The 27199-nt window shown below is 42.1% G+C and overlaps 1 protein-coding gene across 1 annotated transcript; it reads right to left on the bottom strand.

Moving 5' to 3' along the window:
* Positions 1 to 14615: 14615 nt before the first annotated feature.
* Positions 14616 to 26953, bottom strand: LOC132677569 (glutathione S-transferase A2). Its single transcript, XM_078447002.2, has 7 exons — positions 26842 to 26953; positions 21259 to 21363; positions 20826 to 20877; positions 19438 to 19570; positions 17390 to 17531; positions 15858 to 15989; positions 14616 to 15006 (listed from the first exon to the last, which is right to left on the bottom strand). Exons 2-7 carry the CDS (start codon positions 21343 to 21345, stop codon positions 14881 to 14883), a joined length of 672 nt encoding a protein of 223 aa, XP_078303128.1. The 5' UTR covers positions 21346 to 21363; positions 26842 to 26953; the 3' UTR covers positions 14616 to 14880.
* Between the last annotated feature and the right edge of the window lie 246 nt (positions 26954 to 27199).

Here is a 27199-nt window from a genome sequence, read left to right on the forward strand (position 1 = left end):
AAGCCTCGAGATACCAATTTATGGGAAATACAGGAAACAGATGAGCACTTCAGGGATGCAATTAGCAAAATCAGCAAAATCTACAATGTGGAACTCTACAGGCTTGCTATTCAGAGAGTGGTCCCGAGGCTAGCAACATATGGAGCACCTGGGAAGCTGCTAGAAATGCAGGTAGCTTGGGCTCCAGCCTAGACCCTCTGGTAGCTACACTTCAAGATCTCAAGGGCTTTACATGCACATTCAAGTTTGAGAAGCACTGTTCTCCAGGTCAAGTGACTAATACATTCCCAAAGAACTCTCTAGTCTTATACTCCTGTGATAAAAAGTTTTTTGGTTTTTTTTTTTTTAACGTTTATTTATTTTTGAGACAGAGAGAGACAGAGCATGAACAGGGGAGGGGCAGAGAGAGAGGGAGACACAGAATCTGAAACAGGCTCCAGGCTCTGAGCTATCAGCACAGAGCCCGACGTGGGGCTCAAAGTCACGGACCGTGAGATCATGACCTGAACCGAAGTCGGACACTTAACCAACCAAGACACCCAGGTGCCCCTAAAAGTTTTTAAAGTTGCATGAAAATCAGAGAGGCAGGAGGAAGCTATAGGTTCAACAGATTTAAGAGTTTCTTTAAACAAATGCAATATATAGAAACTTTTTGTGGCAATTATTTTAAAAATATATGACACAATTGGAGGATTTGAACTGTGGACTTTTAAGATAAGGGAATTACTGTTAATTTTTTAGGTATTATAGTGATATTATGGAATGTTGTTCAGAAAGAATCCTTATCTTCAGAGACCCTGAGCAGAGGATCTAATTAACCCAAAGCTGGATTCCTGACCTATAGAAACAGAAACTATGAAATAATAAATGCATGTTATTCTAAGCCAAGAAAATCCATATCTTTCAGACACTCATATCAAAGTATTTATGGATGAAATAGTATGATATTGGCATTTGCTTCCAATTAACCCAGTTGTGAGGGGGAATGGGTGAGAGTGTAAGTATAACACAGGTGACATTTTGTTGCTAATTACTGCACCTGGGCGATGGGTATATGGGTTTCTTATACTTTTTGTCCATTTTCCTAAATGTATGAAATTTCCCATCATAAAAACATTTTTTAATTGCTCAGCAAAAGCTGATGTTATTCATAAAGGACTAAAGCTTTAAAGGCCCCGGGGTGACTTCTGAACCACAAGGAGATCTGGAACAGTATTCATTCCAGATTTAGGGATGAATGTGTGGGATGAATGCTCAGCCTAGATTTAGTTTGTGTCCTTGGTGGAATGGGGCTCAAAATAGAAATTAAACTCAGTTATAGAAATATTAAAAAAAAATGCACTCTTGAGTTTGTGAACTGATTCACCTGGATCTCCATCCTGTGGTATCCACTCTGAAAAGTTCTCTCCGAAAAGTCTGAGGCCCAGGGAGCTTGCAAGCTGACCTTCCTTCCCATCTGGCCATTTGGGTTAAAATGTTTTGATTCACTGTTACCTTCTCATTGAGTTACATCCCGCAAAGAGTAGTCTCAATTAAAGTTGTTAGTGAGCCCCATCCTTTTTACATCATTACGTTATAATTCTTTTTTTTTTTTTTTTTACAGGTTTTACAAATCCTCCCAAAGGACAATTAGTTTCTGATTCTCATGTCATCTTGAGAAGCTGGCTAAGAGGGGCTGAGTCCATGGAGCCTGGTGAGGCCCCTGTGAGGACCTGGGGCTGGATATTGTGGTCCCTGGTGTCTGGTTCCATCAGCTCTGGGCTGGTTCCCACAGACTGGAGGCCAGTGGGCAGCCTTGGGTCATGTGCTGGGGAGGCGCTGATAAGCACAGGTAGGGGCCTGAGCTGGGGAGGACCCGAGCCACCCAGAACTTCACCTGCCATCCATAGGGCTTGTACCCTGACCTCCAGCAAGACTGCCAAGGGTGCCCTGTCCAGACCCTTCTCACCATAAGCACTCACTCTTGGGGGCAGTTCCCAGGAGACCCACCAGCCTGAAGCACAAGTGCTTGTCCCCTCTGCTCTCCCTTGGGTCGGCAAATCTTGGTTTCCCCCAAGTGGGGGCATCCCCAGCATTCTGGACCAGGGATTTCTTGGGTCACCCCCTTCTCCAGCAGGTGACTAGACCAGCACAGGGCTTCACTAGTATCCTGCCCCCTCACCTGCCCAACTTTTAGGGGATGTGAAAGGCCTCTGCCCCCAACTCATCTGCCCACTCACCCCCCAAATGGGGACTGTGACATTTATGAGTATTTGACCTAGGAGGCAGCTTATCTGAGTCTTACTAGAAAACTGTACCTTGGAGAAAAAAGAAACCAGAGAAGGGCCAGGGTGACAGGTGGGAGAGCCCCTGTATATGTAACATATAATGGTTAAGTCCCCAGTCCACTTGTTCCAAATTGTACATACTAATGTGAGGTGAGGGAGTAACAAGAGTATTTGGCAAATATAACTAAATCAATATGGTTAATAGATTTTAAACCATTCAAATTGTAACCTGGGCTTTCATTAAAGCTACATGTTATTGTCAATAAAAACATTAGATATATTATTAGTATCTGTGACTTACACATAAACACACTGTAGTATAATTACTGGATTTGAACAACTGAACTGTTTGCTTAAGGGAAAGTATTGAACTTCCTCCTACAAAGGACCCCAAACAGATCTCCCAGCGATAAGTATTAATAGAATACCATCTGCCACCAACTTTTTCCAGCTGTCGTTCCTTTTGTAACTGCTTCCAAATCTGTCCTTTATGGAGGTCAAGCGAAATCATAAGAAAGCTCAGTAGAGTCTAAGAGCACCGATCACAACGTTCCCGCACCTATTATCAGAAAGGAAAGGGATTAGAAGCAATTATTGCTTTATTTCATTCTAGGTAGAAGAACTTGAGCAGGCAGGTAAACCTGCTAAGTAGATAATTTCATAGCTTTCAAGTGAGCATCTGAAATTTAAAAAAAAAAAAAAGGTAATAATCCATTGTTTAAAGGGTGTAAGAATAAAAGGAATTAAGTAGACTGGGAACTGCATGTCTTTTTCCTTTATTGTAAGCCTAGCCTTCTGGAATTTTATCTCTACTTATCTTGGCATCACGCCCCCATTTTGCTTTGTCTCCTGAAACTGGATTTTAGTAACATTGATTCCTGGGTAATCTATGAGAAAGAGCAATGATGTTCCCCTCTACAAGAGCTAATCTAGAAGCCTAGCACACAGTGGATTCTCATGTGTCCTTGGGTATAGAATGCATATTTTCTGGTTTATGGAGAATTTTTGGCCTGCTGATGACATAAAGTGAAGTGAAGTTTGCTCCCATAAAGAGACTGTCCTGACACATATTTCTCTGATTTGGAAAATTCTGTACTTCAGTATCACTGCAGGAGGATTGCTTGTTTCTTGGAACTGAATTGTTACAATAGGTGGAAAATAATCAGACAATAGCTAGGTAAGCAAACAAGTCAACTTATTTACACTATATTGGGAAACATTTAAGCAAAATCAATTCTTTTCACAAATCCCAATGACCTATTATATATTAATCTAATGTTTTTAAACTGTCAAATAATCTTAAAATGTGGAACTTTGCACTTAGGTATAATTCAGCCCGGCAGCATTTAGGATGTGTTTTCCTCATATATGTATATGTGCATGGAGTATATGTGTGACTGTACAAATACAATCTTGTACTATAAGCTTCATTTCAAGAAAGCTTAGCATTAAAATATTAATTTATAAAGTACAACATTAGAAGCAACTATTCCCACTATTCCAGAGCTCCTTTTGTTTTTGAAATGATTTGGTAAGTTTAGGAATAGATAGATAGGAATTGATAGATTTAAATGATTCTGTTAAAATGTTTTCATTCACTGTTACCTTCTCAGTGAGTTACATCCAGCAGAGTAGTCTCAATTAAAGTTGTTAGTGGGCTCCATCCTTTTTACATCATTATGTTATAATTCTTTTTTTTTTTTTTACAAGTTTTACAAATCATACCAACATACTTATCCACTAAATTCCAGAAAGGCAATTTAGTTTGGCAAATCCACACACTACGACTGATTTTCAGTTTTCTTGTCATCCTTTTTTTTTTGGGGGGGGGGTGCAAAAGCAGATGAGTTTTTCTTCTATAGTTCAAGGTATATTTTCAAATATCTATAATGTGAAATTATACCTCCCCAAATACTGTATCATCTGGGCTAAATCTTACAGAAGAAGCCACACATTGGATTCCCATTTCATCTAGAATAAAAGGACAGGACTGGTAGTAGTGTGTCATTTGGCATCTCCACCCCATCTCAGGCCACACTCCTATCCCCCACTCTCCAGCCCAGCCTCCTCTGGTTTGGGGTCCACAAAACACTGCGGGCTTTCCCACTCAAAGCCTATGAGGATGCTGGTTCCTTGGTCTGGAGCCCTCTTGCCTTTCTCCTTGCCTGCCTGGTTTCTTTTCACTTCGTATGTCTCATCTTAAAGGTCACTTCCCCAGAGTGGTGTTCCCTCACCATCCATCTAAAGTAGAGCTCTTGCTGGTAAAAGAGGATAAGCTTTCATCTATAAGATGAACAGTGTGAGGATCCAATGTTATAACATGGTGACTATAGCTGATAACACTACTGCATGATTGAAACTTGCTAAGAAAGTAGAACTTACCTGTTCTCACCAAAACAAAACAAAACAAAACAAAAAATAAAACAAAGACAGGTAACTATGTGAGCTGATGGATGTGTTAATTAACTCAGTGGAGGAAATCCTCTCCCAATGTTTACGAATTTCAAACATCATGTTGTACGCTTTAAATATCTTATAATTTTATTTATCAATTATACCTCCATAATACTGGGAAAAAATAAAGTAGAGCTCTCCCCTCACCTGCCCCCCAACTACTCTCTGTTGTAGTCCTTGTGTAATTTTCTTCATATCTCTATCACAAGCTATGACTGTGGTATTTATTTGCTTGTTTGTTTCTGGTCTATCTCTTCTTACTAAAATGTAAATTCCTTGAGGTCAAAGGCCTTTGTCCATCTTGCTCAGCCCAGTATCTCTGCACCCTTGCAACATCTCAGGCTAGATTCAAAAGGTATTTCCTGAATCAATGAGTAACTGAGAGAGGCTTTGGCCTGAGTCAGGAGATCTGGCCTTTAGGCTGCTCCTACCGCTGACCAGCCCTCTGACCCTAGACAAACCCCAACCTCTCTGGACCCCTGCCATTATTCATCTAAACTAGGGAGATTAGATGTATTGAGGGTAAGATGGCTGCCAAGTTTTGATACTTGAATCTTCCTTCCTCATTTTCTCACAATAACATGGGAAGAGCCAGTATTTAGGGCAACCTCAGAAAAAGTATGGGTAGGTTTTGAGGTAGAACAATAGGGTCAGGATGGTATAACAAGAGAATTTTATGGGAATGAAAGCTGGTGCAGCCACTCTGGAAAACAGTATGGAGTTTCCTCAAAAAACTAAAAATAGAACTACCCTACGACCCAGCAATTGCACTACTAGGCATTTATCCAAGGGATACAGATGTGCTATTTCGAAGGGACACATGCACCCCCATGTTAATAGCAGCACTATTGACAATAGCCAAAGTATGGAAAGAGCCCAAATGTCCATCGATGGATGAATGTATAAAGAAGATGCGGTATATATGTACAATGGAGTATTACTTGGCAATCAAAATGAATGAAATCTTGCCATTTGCAACTATGTGGATGGAACTGGAGGGCATTATGCTAAGTGAAATTAGTCAGTCAGAGAAAGACAAAAATCGGATGAATTCACTCATATGAGGACTTTAAGAGACAAAACATATGAACATAAGGGAAGGGAAACAAAAATAATATAAAAACAGGGAGGGAGACGAAACAGAAGAGACTCATAAATAGAACAAACTGAGGGTTGCTGGAGGGTTGTGGGAGGGGGGATGGACTAAATGGGTAAGGGGCACTAAGGAATCTACTCCTGAAATCATTGTTGCACTATATGCTAACTAATTTGGATGTAAATTTAAAAAAATAAAAAACAAAACAAGTTAAAAAATAATAATTATTATTATTATAATTATAGCTAATAATATTGATTATTTACCAAGTACCAGGAACTTTTCTAAGTAGTTTATGTGTATTAACCCACTTAATCTTCATAACCCAATGTGGTAAATTCTGTTAATATTATCCCCATTTACTCGTGAGAAAACTGTGCAAAAGAGTCAAGAAGCTTGTTCAAGATCATACATTGTGTATGAAGCAAAACTGGAATTTGAAAGGCCAGAAATCCAAGCTCTTAATTACTATGCCAGTCTGCCCCTCAAGTAAATTGAAAATCATTGCTACAGTTCACCCCACTTCCCTCCTGTACTAATATTGGTAGTGAGGCATAGAAATTCACCAGCAAATATGAAATCTTGAAATCTGAGCAGTTAATAGGCACAAAGGATAACATCATCCAGAGGTTCACATTGTGTCTGGAGCCCATATCATAGCTGATACCAGACAAAATTCAGGACTACTTTTGAATTTGGGTCACTTTTAGCCATTTTGGGGGACTTCTGTGGGATCTTATAAACACATATCCCCACAGTAGGGAGGTCATCCACCCCCCACATCTGGTAGGTAGGTAGGTAGATGGGTAGGTGGGTGAGAACTATGTAGAGAAAACTTGGAGGTTAATATGCCAGTGAAACGTTTTATGGGCAATAGTACTGCAATTTTTGTTCTGCTGTAATGTACATAGAAGAAAGGAAAATAAATATTAAATGAAGGATATTTGATTCTGTTGATCAAAAAAAAGAGAGAATTTTAATCAGCTTCCATGCATCCCCATCTCTGGTGCATGGGGCCCAGCTTTCACCTACAATGCCTAATAGCCACCTTCCTACTGAGTAGGAAATGTAGAAACACTACTGATTACTACCACTCCCTTGCATATCTTCCCCAGGGCTAGGCTGAGGATACTATAACCTAAGGACATGAAAACAGAATGGGAGGGGAGCCTGGGTGGCTCAGTCTGTTGCGCATCCCACTCTTGATTTTGGCTCAGGTCATGACTCCAAGGTCGTGGGATCAAGCCCCGCATTGGGCTCTGCACTGAGCCTGCTTAGGATTCTCTCTCTCTCTCTCTCTCTCTCTCCCTTTGTCCCTCTCCCCTTCTCGTGCTCTCTCTCCAAAATAAATTTAAGGGACACACCTGGGTTGCTCAGTTGGTTAAGCGCCCAACTTTAGCTCAGGTCATGATCTCGTGGTTGGAGAATTCAAGCCCCACATCAGGCTCTGCACACATGGCTAAAGCCTGCCTGGGATTCTCTCTCTCTCTCGTCTTTGCATTCTCTGTCTGTCTGTCCATCTCTCTCTCTCAAAAATAAATAAATAAACTTAAAATAAAATAAAATATAAAATTAAATTAAAAAATTTGAACACACATACACTCACACAGAGAATGGAAAGAAACTTCATATCTAGGAGCACTTGTGGGAATGCCCGGTATTATTGAGTCCATCAGTGAAGGTGTCTTGATGGAAAAGGCACTGGGAGAGTGGCAGACAGCAGTGGAGAGAACATTTCAAGATAAGAAGGAAAGGAGCTTAGGGAGTGTGGGATAGTGGTCATGTCATTCTTGAGGCTCATCCAAGTTGCCCTCTCAAATGCTGCATTTGATGCCCAGTGTCAGACTCTGGAAGGTTTTCCTAACATTCTTCACAAGCCCGAGCTCTGGACAGGGGAGGGCTGTCACTGATAACTTATTATTAATTTTGTGAAAATTCTGTCCTTTTGAAAAGAAGCAGGATTGGGTGCAATGAGTGTGACAGCATGTTGGCAAGAAAGGCATATAAATCACTAAACTAAGAAAAGGGAGCTCCGGGATTACGGGAGCACCAGAGTTTGGTGGAAGGTGGGGGGCAGGGAGGCCCTGGCAGAAAGTTGCTGATGGAAAGGGAAAGTGGGTTTGGATTTGCAATAAAGGGGTCAAACAACATAGAACTGAGAAGACACCTTTGAACTGATAGGACTAAGATGGCGATTAGTTCATTGGTCATGAAACAAAAGTTCACGACTCTGGCCTTTGGCAAGAGGAAGTATAGCCAGAATGTAGACTCCTGGAGCCTTGGAAGTGAGAAGAAAGAGGGAAGGAAATAGCCAAAGGGGAGACCAGCCAGGGATAAAGAAGGACTGTTTTGATTTATTTTGCAGGGTTTGTTGTTTTGTTTTTGTTTTTGTTTTGAGGGGTGGAGATGTAGGTGGCTAAGGGGTTATGACAGGAGAGATCTCAGTCAGTTTGTAATTAGAAGGTGACATGCCAGAGGCAAGGGTGGCAGGCAAGGCAGAATGGTTAGCAGACAAATTGTCTAGAATGACTATCTACAGGGTAGATTTGTGGGGCTATTTGCCTCCATTAGTATTATTACTATGTTTGGGGCATAGCTGACCTATGGTAAAGTACCTGTAATTTAAGTGTACAATTGGATAAGTTCTGACATATGTATACACCCGTGGAAGCCTCACCACAATCAGTATAGCAAACACATTATGTCCGATGCCCTGTTGGAATCCCTTCCTCCTGCCCCTCCCCATACTAGCCGTCTGCTTCTTATCATGATAAATTAGTTGGTGTTTTCTAGAATTTCATATGAATGGGAGCATACAATAAGTGCTCTGATCTTTCTGGTTTCTTCCACTCTGCATCATTATTTGGAGATTCATCTATGTTGTGATGTGTATTCATTCTTGTTTATCAAAAAGTAGCTGGACTTGTTTCCTGTGGCCACTGCAACAAATTACTACAAACTGGGCAGCTTACACAATAGAAATTTATTCTCACACAGTTCTGGAGGCCAGAGGTTGGAAATCAAGGTGTCAACAAGGGTGGTTTCTTCTGAGGGTGGTGAGGGAGAATCTGTTCCATGCCCCTCCCCTAGCTGCTGGTGGTTGCATGGCGATCTCTGGCTTGTGGGAGCATCAGTCCAATCTATATTATAGATTGTAGACAATGGAAAAGGACACTTAATAGGGGTCTGATGGATGAAGATAAAGAGATGAAGAAGTAAGAAATAAAGAGGAATGATCTGGAAGGTGTTGAGGGGAAGCATGGAGAACTTTCCAACTCAGCTTTTCAGTCAGAAATGTTGAGTTTCTCTTTTGGCTGTTCTCCAATGTAGATTTAAGATTTGTAACAAAAAGCAATTTCTCTGTTCCAGCAAACAGATTGCTGTGAACCAGAGGCCCAACCTACTCTTAAGAAGTTAGCATGACTCTGACGCCATGGCTGAGCACTAGATGGCACACTTTCCAGAGCAACAGGACCTTTCTGGTACCAACAACTTAAGTGCCTTTAGGAATCTGTCACTGTAGTACACAGCCTTGCTCTTCGTAGGTAACTTCCCACAATTGCAAATGAAACTAAGCCCAACCTATTTAACATTCTCTTTCTTTTTTTAGATCTCAGAGAAAGTCTACTGTCCCACTCATCGGCCTTTTCTTGGAGCAAAACTTCTCAAAAGTGTGGTCAGTGTCTGCTGTCTCTACTCCTCACTTCCCATTTCCTCCTTAACCCACTCTGGTCGGCCTTCTGTCCCACACTTGGCTGCTCTCATCAAGGTCAGCAGTGGCCTCCTGTCCCCAACTTCAGTGTTCACTCTCCAGTCCTCATGCTCCTCTCCTTCACGACTCCACACTTTCCCGGCTCTCCCCTGCTTCATAGACACCACCTCCTCAGATTTCTTGCCTGGCTCCCACTCTACTTGCCTTCTCCTCTCCAACTGCTTCCTCATCCTAGGTGGGTCTCTAGTCTGTCACTGTCATCAGAAGTGTGACCTCAGAAAATGGATCATGAGGGACATTGCTGTTTCTGCTTTGCTCTCCCTTGGATTGCTTGCGCTATGGTAACTTAGCTGATCTGTCATGAAAATATTGAAGCAGCCCCTACAGAGAAGCAGACCTAACAAGGAATTGAGGTCCATTGCCAACAGCCATGTGAGTGAACCATCTTGGAAATGGATCACCTATCCTCAATCAAGCTTTCAGATGATGACAACCCTGACTGATGGCTTGACTACAACCTCCTGATCCAGAACACCTACCTAAGTTTCTCCCAAGCTTCTGACCCTCAGAAATTGTGTTAGATAGTAAATGTTTGTTGCTTTAAGTCACTAAACTTTGGGCTGATTAATTAGGTATCAATAGATAACTGATACACCCAAGTCTACCTCTCTGACCTCATCTTCCAGTACTTTCTCATCATGTTCCCACAACATCTGCCTGACTACTGTGCCTGAAACATACCAAAGTTGTTTATGACCAAGAGCTGGTCCTCACTGATACCTCTGGCTAATATCCTGTTACCTTGGATCTTCTCATGCCTGGCTTCTTCCTGTCATTTAGAACTCAGTCTTCTGTGATTACTCATTTTAAGTTAACCACTTCTCCATTGCCATCCTAAAAAGTCTCCATCACCTCACCCTGTTTTATTTTCCTTACAGCACTTATCACTAACCATAATAAATTTTTCATTGATTTCTTTATTTACTCGTCATCTGAGCAGGAAAATGCTCTTATATGTACGATAGCATTCTCTGTGCCTAGAAAAATGCAGGGAACAAAATAGGTGCTCAATGAACGTTTACTGAATGAAACAAAAATAAACTATTTAAATATTATTTCCTTGAGAATAATATCTTCCTTGAGAAGATTTCATCAATTTCTGAGATCAGAGTCTAAATATTTTTTTTCTACTAGGTATCCTTGGCTGGTCTGTTGACTTAGAATGTCACAATTATGTTGAAAGTTTCAAAGGACAAATATTTCAAACATAGCTATTGAGTGCAGAGAAGAGGTAAGCAAAGATTGTGACAGAAAGGTAGGAGGAAAAAATAGATCAAAGACAATACAGATAAAAGTTGTGCGGACCTCAGGACATCTGGGTGCCTCAGTCAGTTAAGCATCCAACTCTTGGTTTCAGCTCAGGTCATGATCTCACAATTCGTGACTTTGAGTCCCAAATCGGGCTCTCTGCTGACAGTGAGGACCCTGCTTGGGATTCACTCTCTCCCCTGTCTCTCTGTCCCTATCCCGCTCATGCTCTCTCTCTCTCTCTCAAAATAAACTTAAAAAAAAAATTTTTTTTTTAATAATACTTGTGCTGACTCATGGATGCCTTGTCCAACCAGCTCTGGTTGGCAAAATGTTTCTAATACGTATTTGTTCTTCAAGAAGATTTTGGAAAATTGGCAAGTTACCATGTATAATACCTCAAATCTTGACCCAATTTCCCCAGTATAGTCAGAGAAATTAATATCTATTTTCATTTCAATTATATCTATATAATCCCTCCAAGAAAATGGTGGGTGGTATAAGGGTCATATACCAAATGTAAATTATTTTGTAACAAACATCTCTATCCTTTTATGTCACAGATTACCCAGGAGTGATATTCAAAACACTTGACATCTGTATAGTAAATATGAATTAATATGTAAGGCAGGATATATACTGAAAATTAACAATATTTCTTTTTAGGGTGGCTCAGTTAAGCATCTGACTCTTGATTTTGGTTCAGATCATGATCTCAGAGTTCATGAGATTGAGCCCCATGTCAGGCTTTACACTGACAGCATGGAGTCTGCTTGGGATTCTCTCTCTCCCTCTCTCTCTCAGTCGCTCCCCCACTCATGCTCTCTTTCTCTCAAATAGATAAACATTAAAAAAAAACAATATTTCCTTTTGTTTTCTAACCAAACTATGTATGGCAAAATATTGGATAAAGCTATAGTGCAAACCAGTCAGAAATCATGGTGATAATTTCCAGTCATTTGTGATGTTTATTAATTGTCACTGTGTCCTTGGTAGTTTGGGTTGCCAGTGAGTACCTTCCTCTGTAAAGGCCATCTGCTCTGTCAGGGTGGCCCTTTCCTGTACCTGCAACTTGGTTCCTGTACTGCTTTCTGCCCTTGTCCCATCGAGAGTAGGAGAGGTAGAGGCCTCCCTTTGTGGCTAGCCCCAAGTGTATCACCACCCCTTGAGGTATCTTAATGCTACCCCAGCTTTGTAAGTAGGCATTTCACTAACCTCTCTTCAGCCACCCTTTTTGAGGTGAGATGGTATCTTACTCTTCTTGTACTCAGAGCACCAGCCATAATGAGGTAAATGTTATGGAGTTCACTTCAGGATAATAAGAAAGGATTATAAAATATGTTAGAAACTGGGGAAGGCTAGATGTGATGAGGTTGAAAAGCTCTGTCCTGGAGCAAAATATAAGAATATATTGTAGGAAGAATAGATAACAAACTCCTCATAAACAACTTGAGGAGTCCAGGGCTGGACAGAGAGTAGGTCCATGCGAAGGGAACTGGGAGCCTCCTAGGAGGACAGCTTGGCACATCTTGCTTGGGCTGAACTGACCTAACCCTGGGTAGGCATAAAGGACACAGGTCATGCGTCCTGGTACGTGTCTGTCCCATCCTATGGAGCTGTGGGGAAGTTCACACTATGAAAATGGCCAGTTGGGGCTAGGGCCCTGGGCTCAGCCCCATAGATCCTGCATTTCTTGGGGGAGCTCAAGTTTCAAGCTCAGTAGAGAACTGAGGCTGGACATCACTCTATTCCAGCCTCCCCTGCACAGCGACAGGCCGGGGGGTAAAGGACTATATATCTCCATGTACAGTTTGAGATCCCAGGCCTGAGTGGCAGCAAGGAGGGAGACCTCCACTTCCTTCCCTCTGAAGCTATAGAGAAAGAGGATGCTGCTGCCCAGGTGGACGAACGGTGGCCAGTTTTGACCAAACCTTCTCAGACCAGACAGTCTGGGAAAACAAAAACTACATGTGGTGGGAGGGGCAGCAGAGAACAGGTACTGCCGCAGAGGGATTCTGGGAGTTTTGGTCAGTCTTGGGTCTACTGGACTCCTTGAATGGAGTGAGCCCCTAGGATGCTGGATGTACCATTGCAAAAGAGACTGCTTTTGGGAATGAACATTCCTACTGGTCTAAGATATGTGCTTGAGTGACTTAAAATGAATATTGAAAAGATGTGATTTTATTATATGTACATCAGGCTCATAGAGCAGGGTGTATGGCTGCACTTCAGTGGCTCCCTATTTTCCTTGGAACAAAATCCAAACTTCTTGCCATGGCCTTCAAAGTCCTTAGACTCTAGGCCTTGTTCCCTGATCTCACCTCATCATTGCCCTTCCCCACCTGTGCTGTCATGCTACACCCAAACCTAATGACTTCTGTTTCATCCAATACAAATAGTCTCTCTCTTGCATGGCCAGTGATCCTGCTGACCTCCTGCCTGGATTCCATCCCTACTGCCCAACCTAAGCTCCCCCGACCTTACCTGCTGCAACTTGGCTCCTCAGATCTCACATCAGCTATGACTGCCCTTCATGACAGACCATGAAGGACTCATAGATTCAGGCAAAGGTGTCCCGATTAGGTTCATGCTCAGCATTATCTTGTGCCCCAGCATGAGGTTGTAGATTAAATTATGTCCCCCGGAAAGGATAGGTTGAAGTCTTAACCCTGGGTACCTGTGAATGTGACTTTACCTGGAAATAGGGTCTTTGGAGTTGCAGTCAATTAAGATGAGGTTATACTGGATTAGGATGGGCCCAAATTTGATTACTGGTGTTCTTATAAGAAGAGGAAAATCTGGATAGACACACACACAAATGTGTATGCCATGTGACAATAGAGGCAGGAATTGGACTTATGCATCTACAAGCCAAGAAATGTCAAAGACTGCCAGCAGCCACCAGAAGCTAAAGAGGCATGGAAGGATCCTTCCCTAAGCCTTCAGAGACAGCATGGCCGGCTCATACCTTCATGTCACACAAAGAACCTCAAAAGTGTGAGGGAATACACTTTATGGTTCTTAACCACTAAATTTGTAGTCATTTGTTACAACAGCCCTAGGAGCATGATATACAAGGTATGCATGATTTTGGATTAGAATTACCTTTTTTTTTTTGTTTTTTTGTTTCTATCGCTATAGTAACCTCCCATAGGGCAAAGACTATATCTGGCTTGTTTATCATTAATAACCCAGCTCCTGGAACACAGAACGTTCTATATTAAAGATATTAAAGATAAAATGCTCCATAAAGATATGCTCCATAACTAAACAGGAAAAAAGATTCATCAACTGAGGGAAAATGGTTCTGTACAAAAAAGAAAAGAGAGAAAGAAAGAAAGAGAAAGAGAGAAGGAGGGAAAGAAGGAAAAAGGCAGGCAGGAAGGAAGGAGGGTGAAGGGAGGAGGAATCTTTTAGGCTGCATCACAAAAACAGCAAATGCAGGGGTGCCTGGGTGGTTCAGTCGGTTGAGTATCCAACTTCCCCACAGGTCATGATCTCACACTTCATGAATTTGAGCCCCATATCAGGCCCACGTCGGGCTCTGTGCTGATAGCTCAGAGCCTGGAACCTGCTTCGGATTCTGTGTCTCCCTCTCTCTGCCCCTACTCTGCTTGCGTTCTCTCTTTCAAAACCAAATAAACATTAAAAAAAATTTTTTAAAGAAATACAGCAAATACAAAGGGGAAAAAAAGAGCATTTTTTGTGTTACTAAATATAGGCCACATGAAACTTTCTACTTCAATTGTTTTGACATGGTATGATATGATATGATAGCTGTTATGACAATTTTTTAATACATCAAAGAATCCATTAAATTTTTTTCTCCCTTTATTTATTTTTAAGTCCAAGAGATGTCCTAGGGGCTGATCATGATTTGATATTTGGTAAAAACAAAATAAATTGCTTTGCAAATCTTCATAGTACATGAAATTATATAATTTTGAAAACTTTACTAGCCTCACAATCATCAGGATCCACATCAGGTAACGCACGTCATTGTTGGAAGCCCCAGATGCAAGTGCTGGCCATCCATGCCCGCTTCATTTAATCCTGAAAATCTTCCTTGCTTTTTCTAAATCTTCCTCACTGATAGGAGGCTTCCTCTGGCTGCCAGGCTGCAGAAACTTCTTCACGGGAGGGAGATTGCTGATTCTGGTCTTCAGGGCCTGCAATACACAAGGGCACAGCCTCAGACAGAGCCAGGGCCAGCCCCATCCCTGGCACAAGCCAGAGACCCTCCTAGACAAGGACCAGCTGAGTGCCCTCCATCAGCACCAGTGTGAGGCTGGGAAATGCACGGCCAGTGAGACAGGAAGATGGGAGGAAGAAAAGACAGCTCGATCCCATTTTCCCCAAAGATGTCTTTCTTTCAGGCTCTATTCAGTTTCTATTCAGTTTCTTCTTTCCTACACGAAATCCTGTAGCTTCATTGCTTTTGTGCAATACAGGGAAGAGGATTGTGTCTGTCAGAATCCACACACATCAAGTCTCCAAGCAGACAATGAAAATGTAGGAAAATTGCCCTGGACGAGAGACAGAAAATATAGAAAGCTGAACCATGAGACTGGCCAAAACCAGGCATCCCACTGAGAGAGGGAGACTCTGCCTAGGGAAACATGATGTCTGCCCTTAGGAGCAGGTGCGGAGGGAAGAAATCAGAAGGCAGGAAACCTCCTCAGACAGGCACAGGAAGGAAAGAGAAGGACACAGGTGGATAAGGGAAATCCCAGAGAAACCAAGGACAAATGCCACAAAGCAATGGGGATGGGGAGACTGATGCCGAGCCCTGGGTCCTTCTCATGGTAAAGACAAAGTGTTCTTCTTGGGGAAGCATCCACCTCAAATGTTCTGGGCATGACAAGATTCTCTGCATGCCTCGACCAGCACCCAGGAGGTAATTAATGCTGGACACGTGGGGACAGCCAAGTCCTGGGCAACGATGGGACCCGAATGTAAATGTTAGATTCTGGAGGGGGAGATGCGAGCCTTCCCTCCTGAAGGCTGTGAGAGAGATTACCTTCAGCAGAGGGAAGTTGGCCATAAGGCTGGGGTCAAGCTCTTCCACATAGTACAGAAGTTCAACCAGGTGAATGTCAGCCCTGCTCAGCCTGTTGCCAACAAGGTAGTGTTGTCCGTGGCTCTTTAACACCTGGCAGGTTTGAGGAATTACATCATGAGCACAGGCATGGTCAGGCTGGGTCCCTCTGCCCCTCCCTGCACTCTCCAACCCAACCTTCCCACCTCTGCTGCCTCACTGAGGGGGTGTTGGCTGCAGACCCTCTTTGCTGCGCTCTGACTCAGTGTGACAGCAGGTCTCTGCTGTTCTTTCCCTGCTCCTCAGCTGAAGCCCCAGCTACCGTTTCCCTGAAACATGTGCTCCTGTGTATCCCTTTCAACTATTCTGATGTATGCAACTTTTCCTAATAAAATGTTGGGGAAATTCACAAAATTTATTAAAACATCCCAATAATATGCAAATGATAACGTGAAGAGAAAACCCCACGGCATCACCAGCTTAAGGCACTTTGGGTAAATACCCTTTCACACTATGTACACATATAGAAACATGGATAATTGTTATGCAAAGAATATAAGACCACTTTAAATGCCATATGTTAACATATGTTTTTCATTTAACTTACCATAGGGCGCTTTGATTTCAAAGCGAGTGGGGGCAGGGGCAGAAAGAGAGGGAGAGAGAGAATCCCAAGCAGGCCCTGGGCTGTCAGCACAGGGCTCAGTCTCACCAACTGTGAGATCAGGACCTGGGCTGAAATCAAGAGTGGGATGCTTAACCAACTGAGTCACCCGGGTGCCCCAGCCCATAGTTTCCATTTAGCATGATTTCAGGTAGTTTGGATCTTGAAACATTCTCCTCTTACGTCCAAGGAGAAACATTAACTGAGATAAGCACTGTCTATAATGATGGAACCTTATTTCCTTAGTTTGCATGGCTGTCCTCTGAAGTGTGAGAGCCATGCCTTCGAGTAGGTCAATTCTTTTCTCCCTAACATCTCTCCATCTGTATCTTCCTCTTCATCACACTGCCCCCATCTCTGACTAGATACACCTCATCTGTCCACCCCCAAGACACTGCCACTTTCTCCCGAAGGGCAGCTGGTCTCATGTCTCCCTATCTCCCTACGCATGTTGCCACAGTATCTCCTGTTGCATTGCTCTCACTGTGGTCCTCTTGGATCCAAGCCCCTATGTGGTGCTCTGTCTGCAGGACCTACTCCAATGTCCAGTGTGGCTCTCAGAGCCTTCAGCAGCCCAGGCTCTAACTATGACCATGAAAGTCTGCCAAATAGAGAATTCTCAATTGGCTCCTGGTAAGTTGAAGTCTTGTTGGAAAATTAAAACTTGGGTATCACTGGTGCAATTCTTCCTCACAGTCAGTTTTTATGAAACGCCTTGAGAGTCAGGGTGCTGCGTCAGTATTCAGGAAGGCTCATTGGAAGTGAACGTAAAGGTTCAAGGAATGCCAGCCACTGTCTTTCTTTGTCCTCTATGTCCAGCACCCAAAGTGCTCAATGACTGTCCACTTACTTTTTCAAACACGGGGAGATAACGATCTGTTACTTTCTCTTTGATCTGGGCAATCTTGGCCTCTTTCTGATCAGGTGGACACAGAGGCAAAACGAGGATCATTTCATTCAAATCTGCCATACCTTCTATGTACATATCTATCCTGAAAGACAAAATGACCAAATTGTCAAATGTCTTCTGCCTTGATTTTAGAGTTGAAAAATATATGAGAATGGGGCATCAGGAAGTGGCAAAGTAATTCAGCTCCATTTGATGCATTTTTATATACCAGTCATTAAGCTCTGATTTTTACTTGATTTGAACATTTCATCCTAGAACAAGCCATCAAGGTAGATATGTGTCTAAAACTTTCATTATACACATGATGAAATAGAGGGACAGAGAGCATTGGTGACCTGTCCAGAGTCACAGGGAAATTGGTGGAATCCTGCAAATACCTACTGGTACCATACCTAGGGTCTGTCACCTCCATGGTGGCTTGTTCTGGGCACAAATGGAGTGTGACTCCATGTGGCTGACGTGCCCCCTAAGTGATCTCCAGAGAGAGTCACTGGCACAACCATCTCAGTCATGTCCCCTTCCTCTCTCATCCTGTTACACCACCCAGGCCTGTTTAAACCAAGGTCAGCAGGTTTTCCAATAATTTCCCACAGCACATGTTTCCACACTCCGTCCACATACAGTTGCCCAACTCTGGCCTTGTTCGCATTTCTCAAGTCTTCACCTAAAATATCTCCTGAAATGGTGAAATACTTTGTGCATTCCAAGTAGCACATATTCCAGCAGAGTAGTTTTGAATGTTCCAAGCTGGGCTTCCTGTAAGAGTTTGTTTTTTTTTTAATAAATCTTTATTAGCATATAATTCAATACTATAATGTGTACACTTCAAGAGTGTTTAAGTTTGTGATTTTTATAGTAAAGACACAGAATTCTGTACCATCACCACACACTAATTACAGAATATTTTCCTAATCCCAAAAGAAATGCTGTATGCTTTTACACCCATTCTAATTTCTTCCCTCCTCCAGCCCCTGGAAACCACTAAACTGCTTTCTGTTTCTATATATTTGAATGTTCTGGATATTTCATACAAATGGATTCACACAGTATGTGCCTTTGTGTCTGGTTTCTTTCATATAACATGATGTTTGCAAGGTTTATCCATGTTGTAGCATGCATCAGTACTTCATTCCTTTTCATGGCCAAACAGTATTGCATTGATAAGTAGACTAACCACTCATCACTTGATGCACATTTGTGTCATTTCCACATTAAGAATTTTAAGAACACCACTGCTATAAACATCTGTGTACAAGTTCTAGCGTGGATGTGTTCAGCTAGTCTTGTTTGCATACCTAGTAATGGAGTTGCTGGAATATGGCAACTCTATGGTTCACTTTTGAGCAACTCATAACAGTTGTTTCTGAGATTTAAATTTCAATCATGTGGTCCCATAACCACAGAGAGAACCCACAGATATGGTTGTATTGACTAAATCTGGCTACTTCGGTCCTGTATCAAAATGCTCGTGATAACCCTGGCATCTTGAGGACCATGCTCTGCTAACCCTTGTCAAGCGGCCAGTCCATATAACAGGCTGATAAGTGAAGTTCTTGATCATCATTTTGATCATTTCTGAACCTTCAGAGTCAGCGCCTTTGGATCCTTCTGTTCCCCAGTCTGATCTGCCGGACACTCAGACTCATCCTTTGTCTCTAGCTGTTGGCTGATATCCAGCTCCTAAAGGCCTGAGTACTGAGAATAGAGACTCCACCATCTTTCTGGCTTCCTAGTTCATCAGCGTTAGCAAAAGACTGTCACCATATGTGCTCTATATGTGGACCACTTCCTTTTCTGTAATCCCACTTGGTGAATCCACTCCTAGGGGAATCCCTCATCCTCACAGCTCTCTGTGGTTTTGGACCTCAATCTATACTGCCAAGTCCTGTGCTGCTGCTGGCCACGATCCCCCCAACACAGTCCTGCCTGCCCAAGAACCCAAATTTTTACATTAATTGCTGATGAAAGAATAAAAAAAAGTACTGTACAGAGCTCTCTCCTTTATGTCTTTCCCATAGAGGTTGTATTTGGTGGCAATGTAGTTGAGAATGGCTCTGGTCTGGACCATCTTCATTCCATCAATTTCAACCATTGGCACTTGCTGGAACATCAAATTTCCATCTTTTGAAAAAAGAAAGAAGAAGCAGAGTGACATATTTTATGGATCATACTCTTTTAACATGAAAAACGTTTGTTGCCATGACCGAAGATATAAAAGGAAACAAAAATTATTGCCTGGTAACATTTCATCATCTCTGTATTTTGGTTTTTGCATCCTCTAATCCTCTTTGATCTCAGTCTGCATTTTACTCTTCACCTATTATTTCATTTATCTTTTTTGGAAAATTTTTTAATTTTTTTTTTTTTTTTTTTTTTTTTGAGAGAGAGAGAGATGAGAGAGAATGGGGGAGGGGCAGAGAGAGAGGGAGACACAGGATCTGAAGCAGGCTCCAGACTCTCAGTTGTTAACACAGAGCCTGATGTGGGGCTCAGACCCACGAATGGTGAGATCATGACCTGAGCCAAAGTCAGACGCTCACCGACTGAGCCACCAAGGCGACCCTCATTTATCTTTTTATTTATCATCCAGATACATGGTAGGTTCCTGTATTTTTTGTGATTGATTTACTTTCATGGGTGTTTTAGGAAATGTTGAGAGAGGCTACACCAGGGCCAACATCGCATTCAGTTCAAATGAAACATTCCAAAGTAAGTCTCTGGGTTCATGCCATTAAGGCGAATTTGAAGGGAGATTTCTATGTAGGGTGTTTTGCTTGCTCCCCCAGTTCTACCACTGGACAGTGTGTATCGGGCAAGCCCTGGTTTCCTGACTCTGCTGATGCAAGTAGTGCTTGAACTTTGTTCTTCATCTCCATCTTCATACTGTCACCTGGCCTTTCAATTAATCCAACTAAACCATCTTATTATCTGAGTCTATGATATTGCTAGGATATAAGCTTGCAATAATCCATCAGAGAAAAGAACTCACACAACTGCTGGCCTATTTCTACTCTTTTCATTCTACTGCGTGGGTTTGAGAGTCCTTGCCTGGGCAGGCTATGTGGGATCCTGAACTGACCCAGCTCACTTGGGGGCAGAAAAGCTGGAGAGTGCAAGGGGAGGGCATTCACAGGACATGGTGGGGGGTGGGTAGGGGGGTGGGGATAGTTCCTTTAGCAAACACTCAGAGTTCAAGCCCACCCAGCCCTGAGTGAGGTGGAAGATCTGCCCAAGGAGCCCCACCCCTTACCTTGGAGCCACTCATCTTCCATTCCACCACCCCCAGCTCCCACCACACTCACAAGTAGGTGTTCAAACCCTAACTTATGACTTCTACCTGATCCCCTCATCCGAGGAATTAGATACCTGGTCTTACCATTCTTTAACTTATCCAAGTCTTCTGGAGTTTCTATAAATTTCTCTTCAAACTGGAAAGCAGAAACAGTGAATTAGCATACCTAAAATATCAAGGATGCTTCTTTAAAATCATCTGATATTTGAAAAAGATTCATGTTTCTAATTATTGCACAAATGTCAAAAATGATATTTTGTAGATTGCTTAAATCAAAATCCAGATAAGGCTTACACATTATGCTTAGCTTCTGAGTTTAAGTTCTTTGATGAGAAGAAATTTAATAATATATTAGGTGAAATCTGTTCATCTCTTAATAGCTGACAATTTTTCTTTTAACATAAAACTCTTGACAGGTCATTTATAAAAGTAGAAGAATCTCCTAGCTTATGTGAGAAACGTATTCTGATAGAGTCAATTTTTGGTCTAACTTAGGATGACAAAACTCAGATCTAACCTCTACTCCGGCTGAAGCCAGGAGCCACCGGATGGACTCCATTCTGCCACGTCCATTAAAGTAGTGAAGCTTGGGCTTCCCTGCCATGATAGACTCTGAATTTCTCTAAACATGAATGAAACAACAAACGAATGCATGAATGAATGAATGAACAGATGAACGATATCACAGAAGCAAAAACATACTTTTTGATGTTGGTCAAATAGCACCAACAGTGCTTAAGGAGTACATGCCTTCCTCATGGAAGAATTAGAAGAGACCCTAGAATGTCTTTCAAGGCCCAATTCTCATACATCATTAGCCAGTCCTGGGAAACTCTTCCAAACCCTGCTTGTTACCTCCACTAGGTAAAGTCTGATTCTCTTGGCAGGCTAATAGGTGAGAGTGTGTGGTAAGGATGCAGGTGTGGGTGTAAGGAGGAGGGGGAAGGATTAGAGAATTGCTATTTTTTGAAACTCTGCTAATGATCCTGACCCAATGCTAGTCCTTTTGGATACATTATATCTTTAATCATCATAATGGCCCCATGAACTATTTGTTATCAGTCCCATTTTTCACTTAATGAAACCAAGGCTCAGAGGTGAAAAGCCTTGTCCATAGTCTTCTCTAGTTAGTGATGGACATGGAAATCCACACCTAGGACTAAAAAGAGAGCAGGCTTGGAATCCACTCCAGTGCTGGCGCTGGGAGCCTATGAGGGACACTGAAAGCAGAGGACATCTCTGACAAGACCAGGATGAGGAGCAGAGTCAGGCTTCCACTCCTGACTGTTATGCTGCTTTTGTTTAAAACAAAGTTAGGACTAAGACTCGCTTAACTGCAGCTCAAAAGACCCTGGTTCTTTTTTTTTTTTTTTTTAATTTTTTTTTTTAAATGTTTTATTTATTTTTGAGACAGAGAGAGACAGAGCATAGCAGGGGAGGGGCAGAGAGAGAAGGAGACACAGAATGCGAAGCAGGCTCCAGACTCTGAGCTGTCAGCACAGAGCCTGACACGGGGCTTGGACTCAACGAACCGCGAGATCATGACCTGAGTGGAAGTCAGAGGCTTAACCAACTGAGCCACCCAGGCGCCCCAACCCTGGTTCTTTCCATAGACACAGGATGCTAATTGCTAATTTCCTTCAATTCCCTTCCTTTTTTTTTTTTTTTTTTTTTTTGATTCTACATTCTGCCTTTACTTAGTGCACTTTATAATCTGAAAAAGGGGTATTACCATATTAACATTACAGTCAATGGAACAGAACTAACATTTCTTCATGTCTATCATATAATGGGTATTCTCGCCTATTTATCTTCAATTAATCCTACAAAAATCACCTGAGATACATTCTGTTATTAGTGTCATTTTAAAGTTGAGGATACTGAGGTTTCTTGAGTAACTTGCCCAAAGTAAGTGGTGAAGTTGGGACCCAAACCTACCTCTACTCAAACTTTATTTTCTACATTGGTGTTTTTAAAAAATGCGTGACCATCCTTCAGTGGATTGTGAAATCTAATTTTTAAAATGAAGTAGGAGAAAATAGAAAATATTAGAGTGCATTCACGTAGAAACACAAACTTTGTTTCACGAGGTCTTAGCTTCTATTATGTGTTTGTTGTGTATACCGGCCTGTGCATGAGTACACACTCATTTGATCAGTATAATGGTACTTTGTGATACTTTGTATCTGGTCAATGAAGTTTGAAAGCCCTTGGTCCATCCCAGGCTGCATAGGAAGTGAACAAAGCAGGGAACCAGATAATAAAACTCAGTGGCTCAAACAATGGATGTGCCATCATAGGTGTGAATGGAAACACACAGGACTCATTAAAAGGTGGAGTCCCCAAGGCAGGTCTTAAGAAGGAACAGTTGCCTTTTCTATGCAAATCCCAAGCTCTGTTTGCAAAACGTTAAGATTGTCTTGCAAACTTTTGTTGTGGAGTTTGGGACAAAAATATACCTCCCTTACCCAGTGGATACATCTTTGAAAAACTGTGTGACTTGAATTTTAGAATTTTAGATATCAAAATGTTTTTAATGTCCACATTTTTCATTTGGGACTCAACAGTCAAATCTTTAGAAAGTAAAGAACCATTTGGAAACATAGTTACTCAAGTCATGTGTAATTAGAGATTTTGTTTATTGTACTTTTTTACCACAGGGAATAGAGGTACTATGACTCAGCAGAATGAAAAGAATAGTGCTCATTCTATGTGTGTTTTGAACTACAGGTCACAGAGCTGTGATTCAAACCCTCACACTGCTTACCCATGGACTGAGGATCAGGTTACTAAAGGAAATGATATTTACCTTACGTAATATTTTATCATAGGACTCCCCCTGATAAGCAACTTTGTTCACCTTCTGAAGGGGAGGTCTCCAGAGGCCTGATAAAGGCTGGGGCAAAGGTTATCAGAGAACTTTGCCTGATCAAGATATCAGCAGATTTCTGGTTCTGCCCCGGCCTTGTGCATCCCTTATGTCTTCCATGTCTGGCCCATCCCCCATGCCACTGGCTCCCTGATCCAGGCACTATGGAGTCTTTCCTGCCCCAGCCCTTTGCATGGATTCCAGCCACTGCTTCTCCCTGCAGCTGGTCACAGCACTAGCACAAGGCCTCACTGTCAACTCGGGTTGAAAATTATCCCTTCTCTCCCAACATCCTGTTTCTTACCTGGTAACAGACCTTTCACTGCTCCTTCTTCAACACTTTGTTTCTGGTGACATGTAACGTATATCCTGCTTTCAAAAAGTTTCCTTCAAACTTTCTCGACTAACATCATTGATCAGTTTCATGTACTAAGAAATGATGGTTCACAGGAACAAGACAGGAGCCTGATTTGGTCTCTGCCCTAAAGGGTTTAGAGATAACTGGCAGCACACAAAAGGCCCAGTGGTGACTCCAGTTTAATTGGGTCCAACCCCCAAATCATGATTGTCTTACCCAAGTAATTCAGAGCAAGGTGAAAGTTGCCAGGCTGAAAGCCAAGGCTCCTGCCTCCCAGGACAGCATGACATGTTCATGCTCATTGCCTCTTTGACCACCATTTGTCTGTTTTCCTGCCCTTCAAATTAGGATTGTGCCTTATCCTTGTCAACCATGCTCTCTTGAGCATCTTGCAAAGTGCTTTTCTTCACTGTCATTTCAATATCTTCTGCCATACATGCTATATCTTTTCCCGTGGATTCTGTTATGCCTGGACAACTTCTGGATTGTTACAGTGCTGTCACTGAAACTCCAGTCTTGCCTGTCCAAACCTGTCTTTCCCCACCAATGTTAACACTTAGGACAGCACATCGTTGACTCTTATATTCTGATTGCAATGACTCGTGCATTCTAGCTAGGTGAATTTCTGTGCCTTTAAAAGTGAATTAAGTGTTCTGCTGATTACCTACTTTTCCCATCAAGATTTCTTGAGTTTGGCTGGGGCGCCTGGGTGGCGCAGTCGGTTAGGCGTCCGACTTCAGCCAGGTCACGATCTCGCGGTCTGTGAGTTCGAGCCCCGCGTCAGGCTCTGGGCTGATGGCTCGGAGCCTGGAGCCTGTTTCCGATTCTGTGTCTCCCTCTCTCTCTGCCCCTCCCCCGTTCATGCTCTGTCTCTCTCTGTCCCAAAAATAAATAAAAAACGTTGAAAAAAAAAAAATTTAAAAAAAAAAGATTTCTTGAGTTTGGGAGTTGGAGAAGTCACATGATCTAGTGATTCTTAATTAGGGGTGATTTTGCTTCCCCACACCTTGGAAGACATCTGATAATGTCTAGAGACATTGTTAGGTATCAAAACCAGAAAGGAGAGTGTTGCATTGTCAGCTGGGTAGGGATCAGAGATGCCTCTGCTATGGCATGAGACCATGCTTGATGTGCCTCCGAATGCTTTTTGTCTCCTACTAGTCATTCTGCATTTTATCTGCTTATTTTCATCAACCGTGTTATCCTAACAGACACATTTATTGGATACTTAGTTGAAAATGTCTTATGGTTGATTGCAATTAGCTATTGTACCTATGTAGTCTTTCCAGGATAGGATGCACTGCCATTTTGGGAAAACGCAGTAATTCTCCCATTATCCATTGGTACTTATTCTGCTCCACAGGCTGCCTGTCACTGGCCCTAGGGTAGAGCCTGACCCCCACACTGTGCTCTTTCTAGAAGTACTGAGTGAAACAGAAAGAAACCATGAGAATCTTAACTGTGTCAACAGTACTGCTGAAGTAACCATTTCTTGCAAAACTTGTAAATAAGCTCTCATTGTAGATATTTTAAAGGTCGAAGTTCACAAATTTGAGAAAATATGTATGTTAACAGTATTGTCAAATACATTCTTTAAAGCTAATTAAATGCACATTTCTATAACAAATATTTTTAACTAAACAACAATGGCAACAAAAGAACAATTAACAGGACAGCTCCCCCACAACACAGAATAAGCCAGCCTAAAGTGTCAAGAAGGCCAAGCTTGTGAAACCCTGTTCCAGCCCTTCTCTAGGTTTGCCATGAGTTGCCCAGAAAGAGAATGGGGCTTACCAGTCAGCTAATCAGAGAAAAGACTGACTTAGAATCTAGTTCTGCTGACATTCAGATTAATTTTTACTCTTATATTAAGTCTTAATTTTTAATTTTTACAGCCTACATCACATCACTGTATCATAATTCACAACTATTGCGTGTTGACTATAATGGTTCTCTGTGTCTGCACGAGATACATTCCAAGACCCCCAGTGGATGCCTGAAACCGAGGAGAGTACCAAACTCTACATATACTATGTTCTTTTCCTATATATACATAATACGATGAAATTTCATTCATAAATGAGGCACAGCAGATGAACAACAATGACAAATAATAGAACAATTCTAATGATATGCTATAATAAAATGATGGGCAATTTATAACATACGAATATTTTTCTTTCTGGAATTTTCCATTTAATGTTTTCAGACTGCAGTTACCACAGGTAACTGAAACCGCAGAAGGCAAACGACACGTAAGGGGGCCACTATGCTTCCACAGAGAAAGTAAGTCTGGCAAAACACTCGCACTCTCTCCTGCACTAGTCATATTCTCAGATTGCTGAAATGGTATCGTTCTTTTTTCCCCTTATATCATTCAGTTTTTTCTACCTAAATTCTTACGTCCTAGGTTTCTAATCTCTTTATTTTTATATTTCTGTAAAGATGTATCCAACAGCAAGTGAATAAACATCTCTTGGGGCACCTGGGTGGCTCAATTGGTTAAGCATCTGACTTCAGCTCAGGTCATAATCTCACAGTTCATGGTTTTAAGCCCCGCCTCAGACTCTGTGCTGACAGCTCAGAGCTGGAGCCCGCTTCGGATTCTGTGTCTCCCTCTCTCTCTGCCTGTCCCCTGCTTGTGTTCTCTCTCTCTCTCTCTCAAAAATAAACATTCAAAAAACAAAACAAAACAAAACAAAACAAAACAAAAAAAACAGCTCTTGAACTGTTCCCCAGACACACCAAGAAATGTAATGCGAGTATAAAACAGGCTTTTCCTTGTGCTAAGGACACATTTGAACACAGTTTTCTGGTGACCTAGAGAAGAGGATGGAAGGCAATGTCTGAAAACTTAGAAAAGCAGCACTTACCTTACTGAGGTCTATTTCCCACTAGGCTCAGCAGCTGCGTGCCAATCCTTCCTGCGTTTATAAGCTCTTTGATAGTTAGTAACTCCTCCTCTGTGAGGTGGGTAGAGTTCAGTGGGGGAAAAGTCACTCCCACAACGTTCAGGGCCTTGGCTTCTGTGACAGATTTGAAGGAAATGGCGAGTCATCTTCTTATGAAACAACTATTTAATATGTTCCTTTTCAAGGTTGGCAATTCAAAGATTAAACAATTTCTGACTGATTGGACTCTCTCTGCCAGTCAGTGAAGTATGGCTTTGGGAAGAAATTTACAGTGAGGTTTTCATGAATTGCATACTAGGACCAAGACAGATGAAAAACC

The sequence above is a fragment of the Panthera onca genome, chromosome B2, assembly GCF_046562875.1.
Source record: "Panthera onca isolate mPanOnc1 chromosome B2, mPanOnc1 haplotype 2, whole genome shotgun sequence".
NCBI lineage: Eukaryota > Metazoa > Chordata > Mammalia > Carnivora > Felidae > Panthera > Panthera onca.

Coding starts and splice junctions, on each gene's coding strand:
- LOC132677569 (XM_078447002.2), bottom strand. CDS start 21,345: ATGGCAGGGAAGCCCAAGCTTCACTACTTTAATGGACGTGGCAGAATG. Junction 19,571..20,825: donor CTTGGATAAGTTAAAGAATG/GTAAGACCAGGT, acceptor TTTTTTCAAAAG/ATGGAAATTTGATGTTCCAG. Junction 15,007..15,857: donor CCAACTTCCCTCTGCTGAAG/GTAATCTCTCTC, acceptor TGTGTATTGCAG/GCCCTGAAGACCAGAATCAG.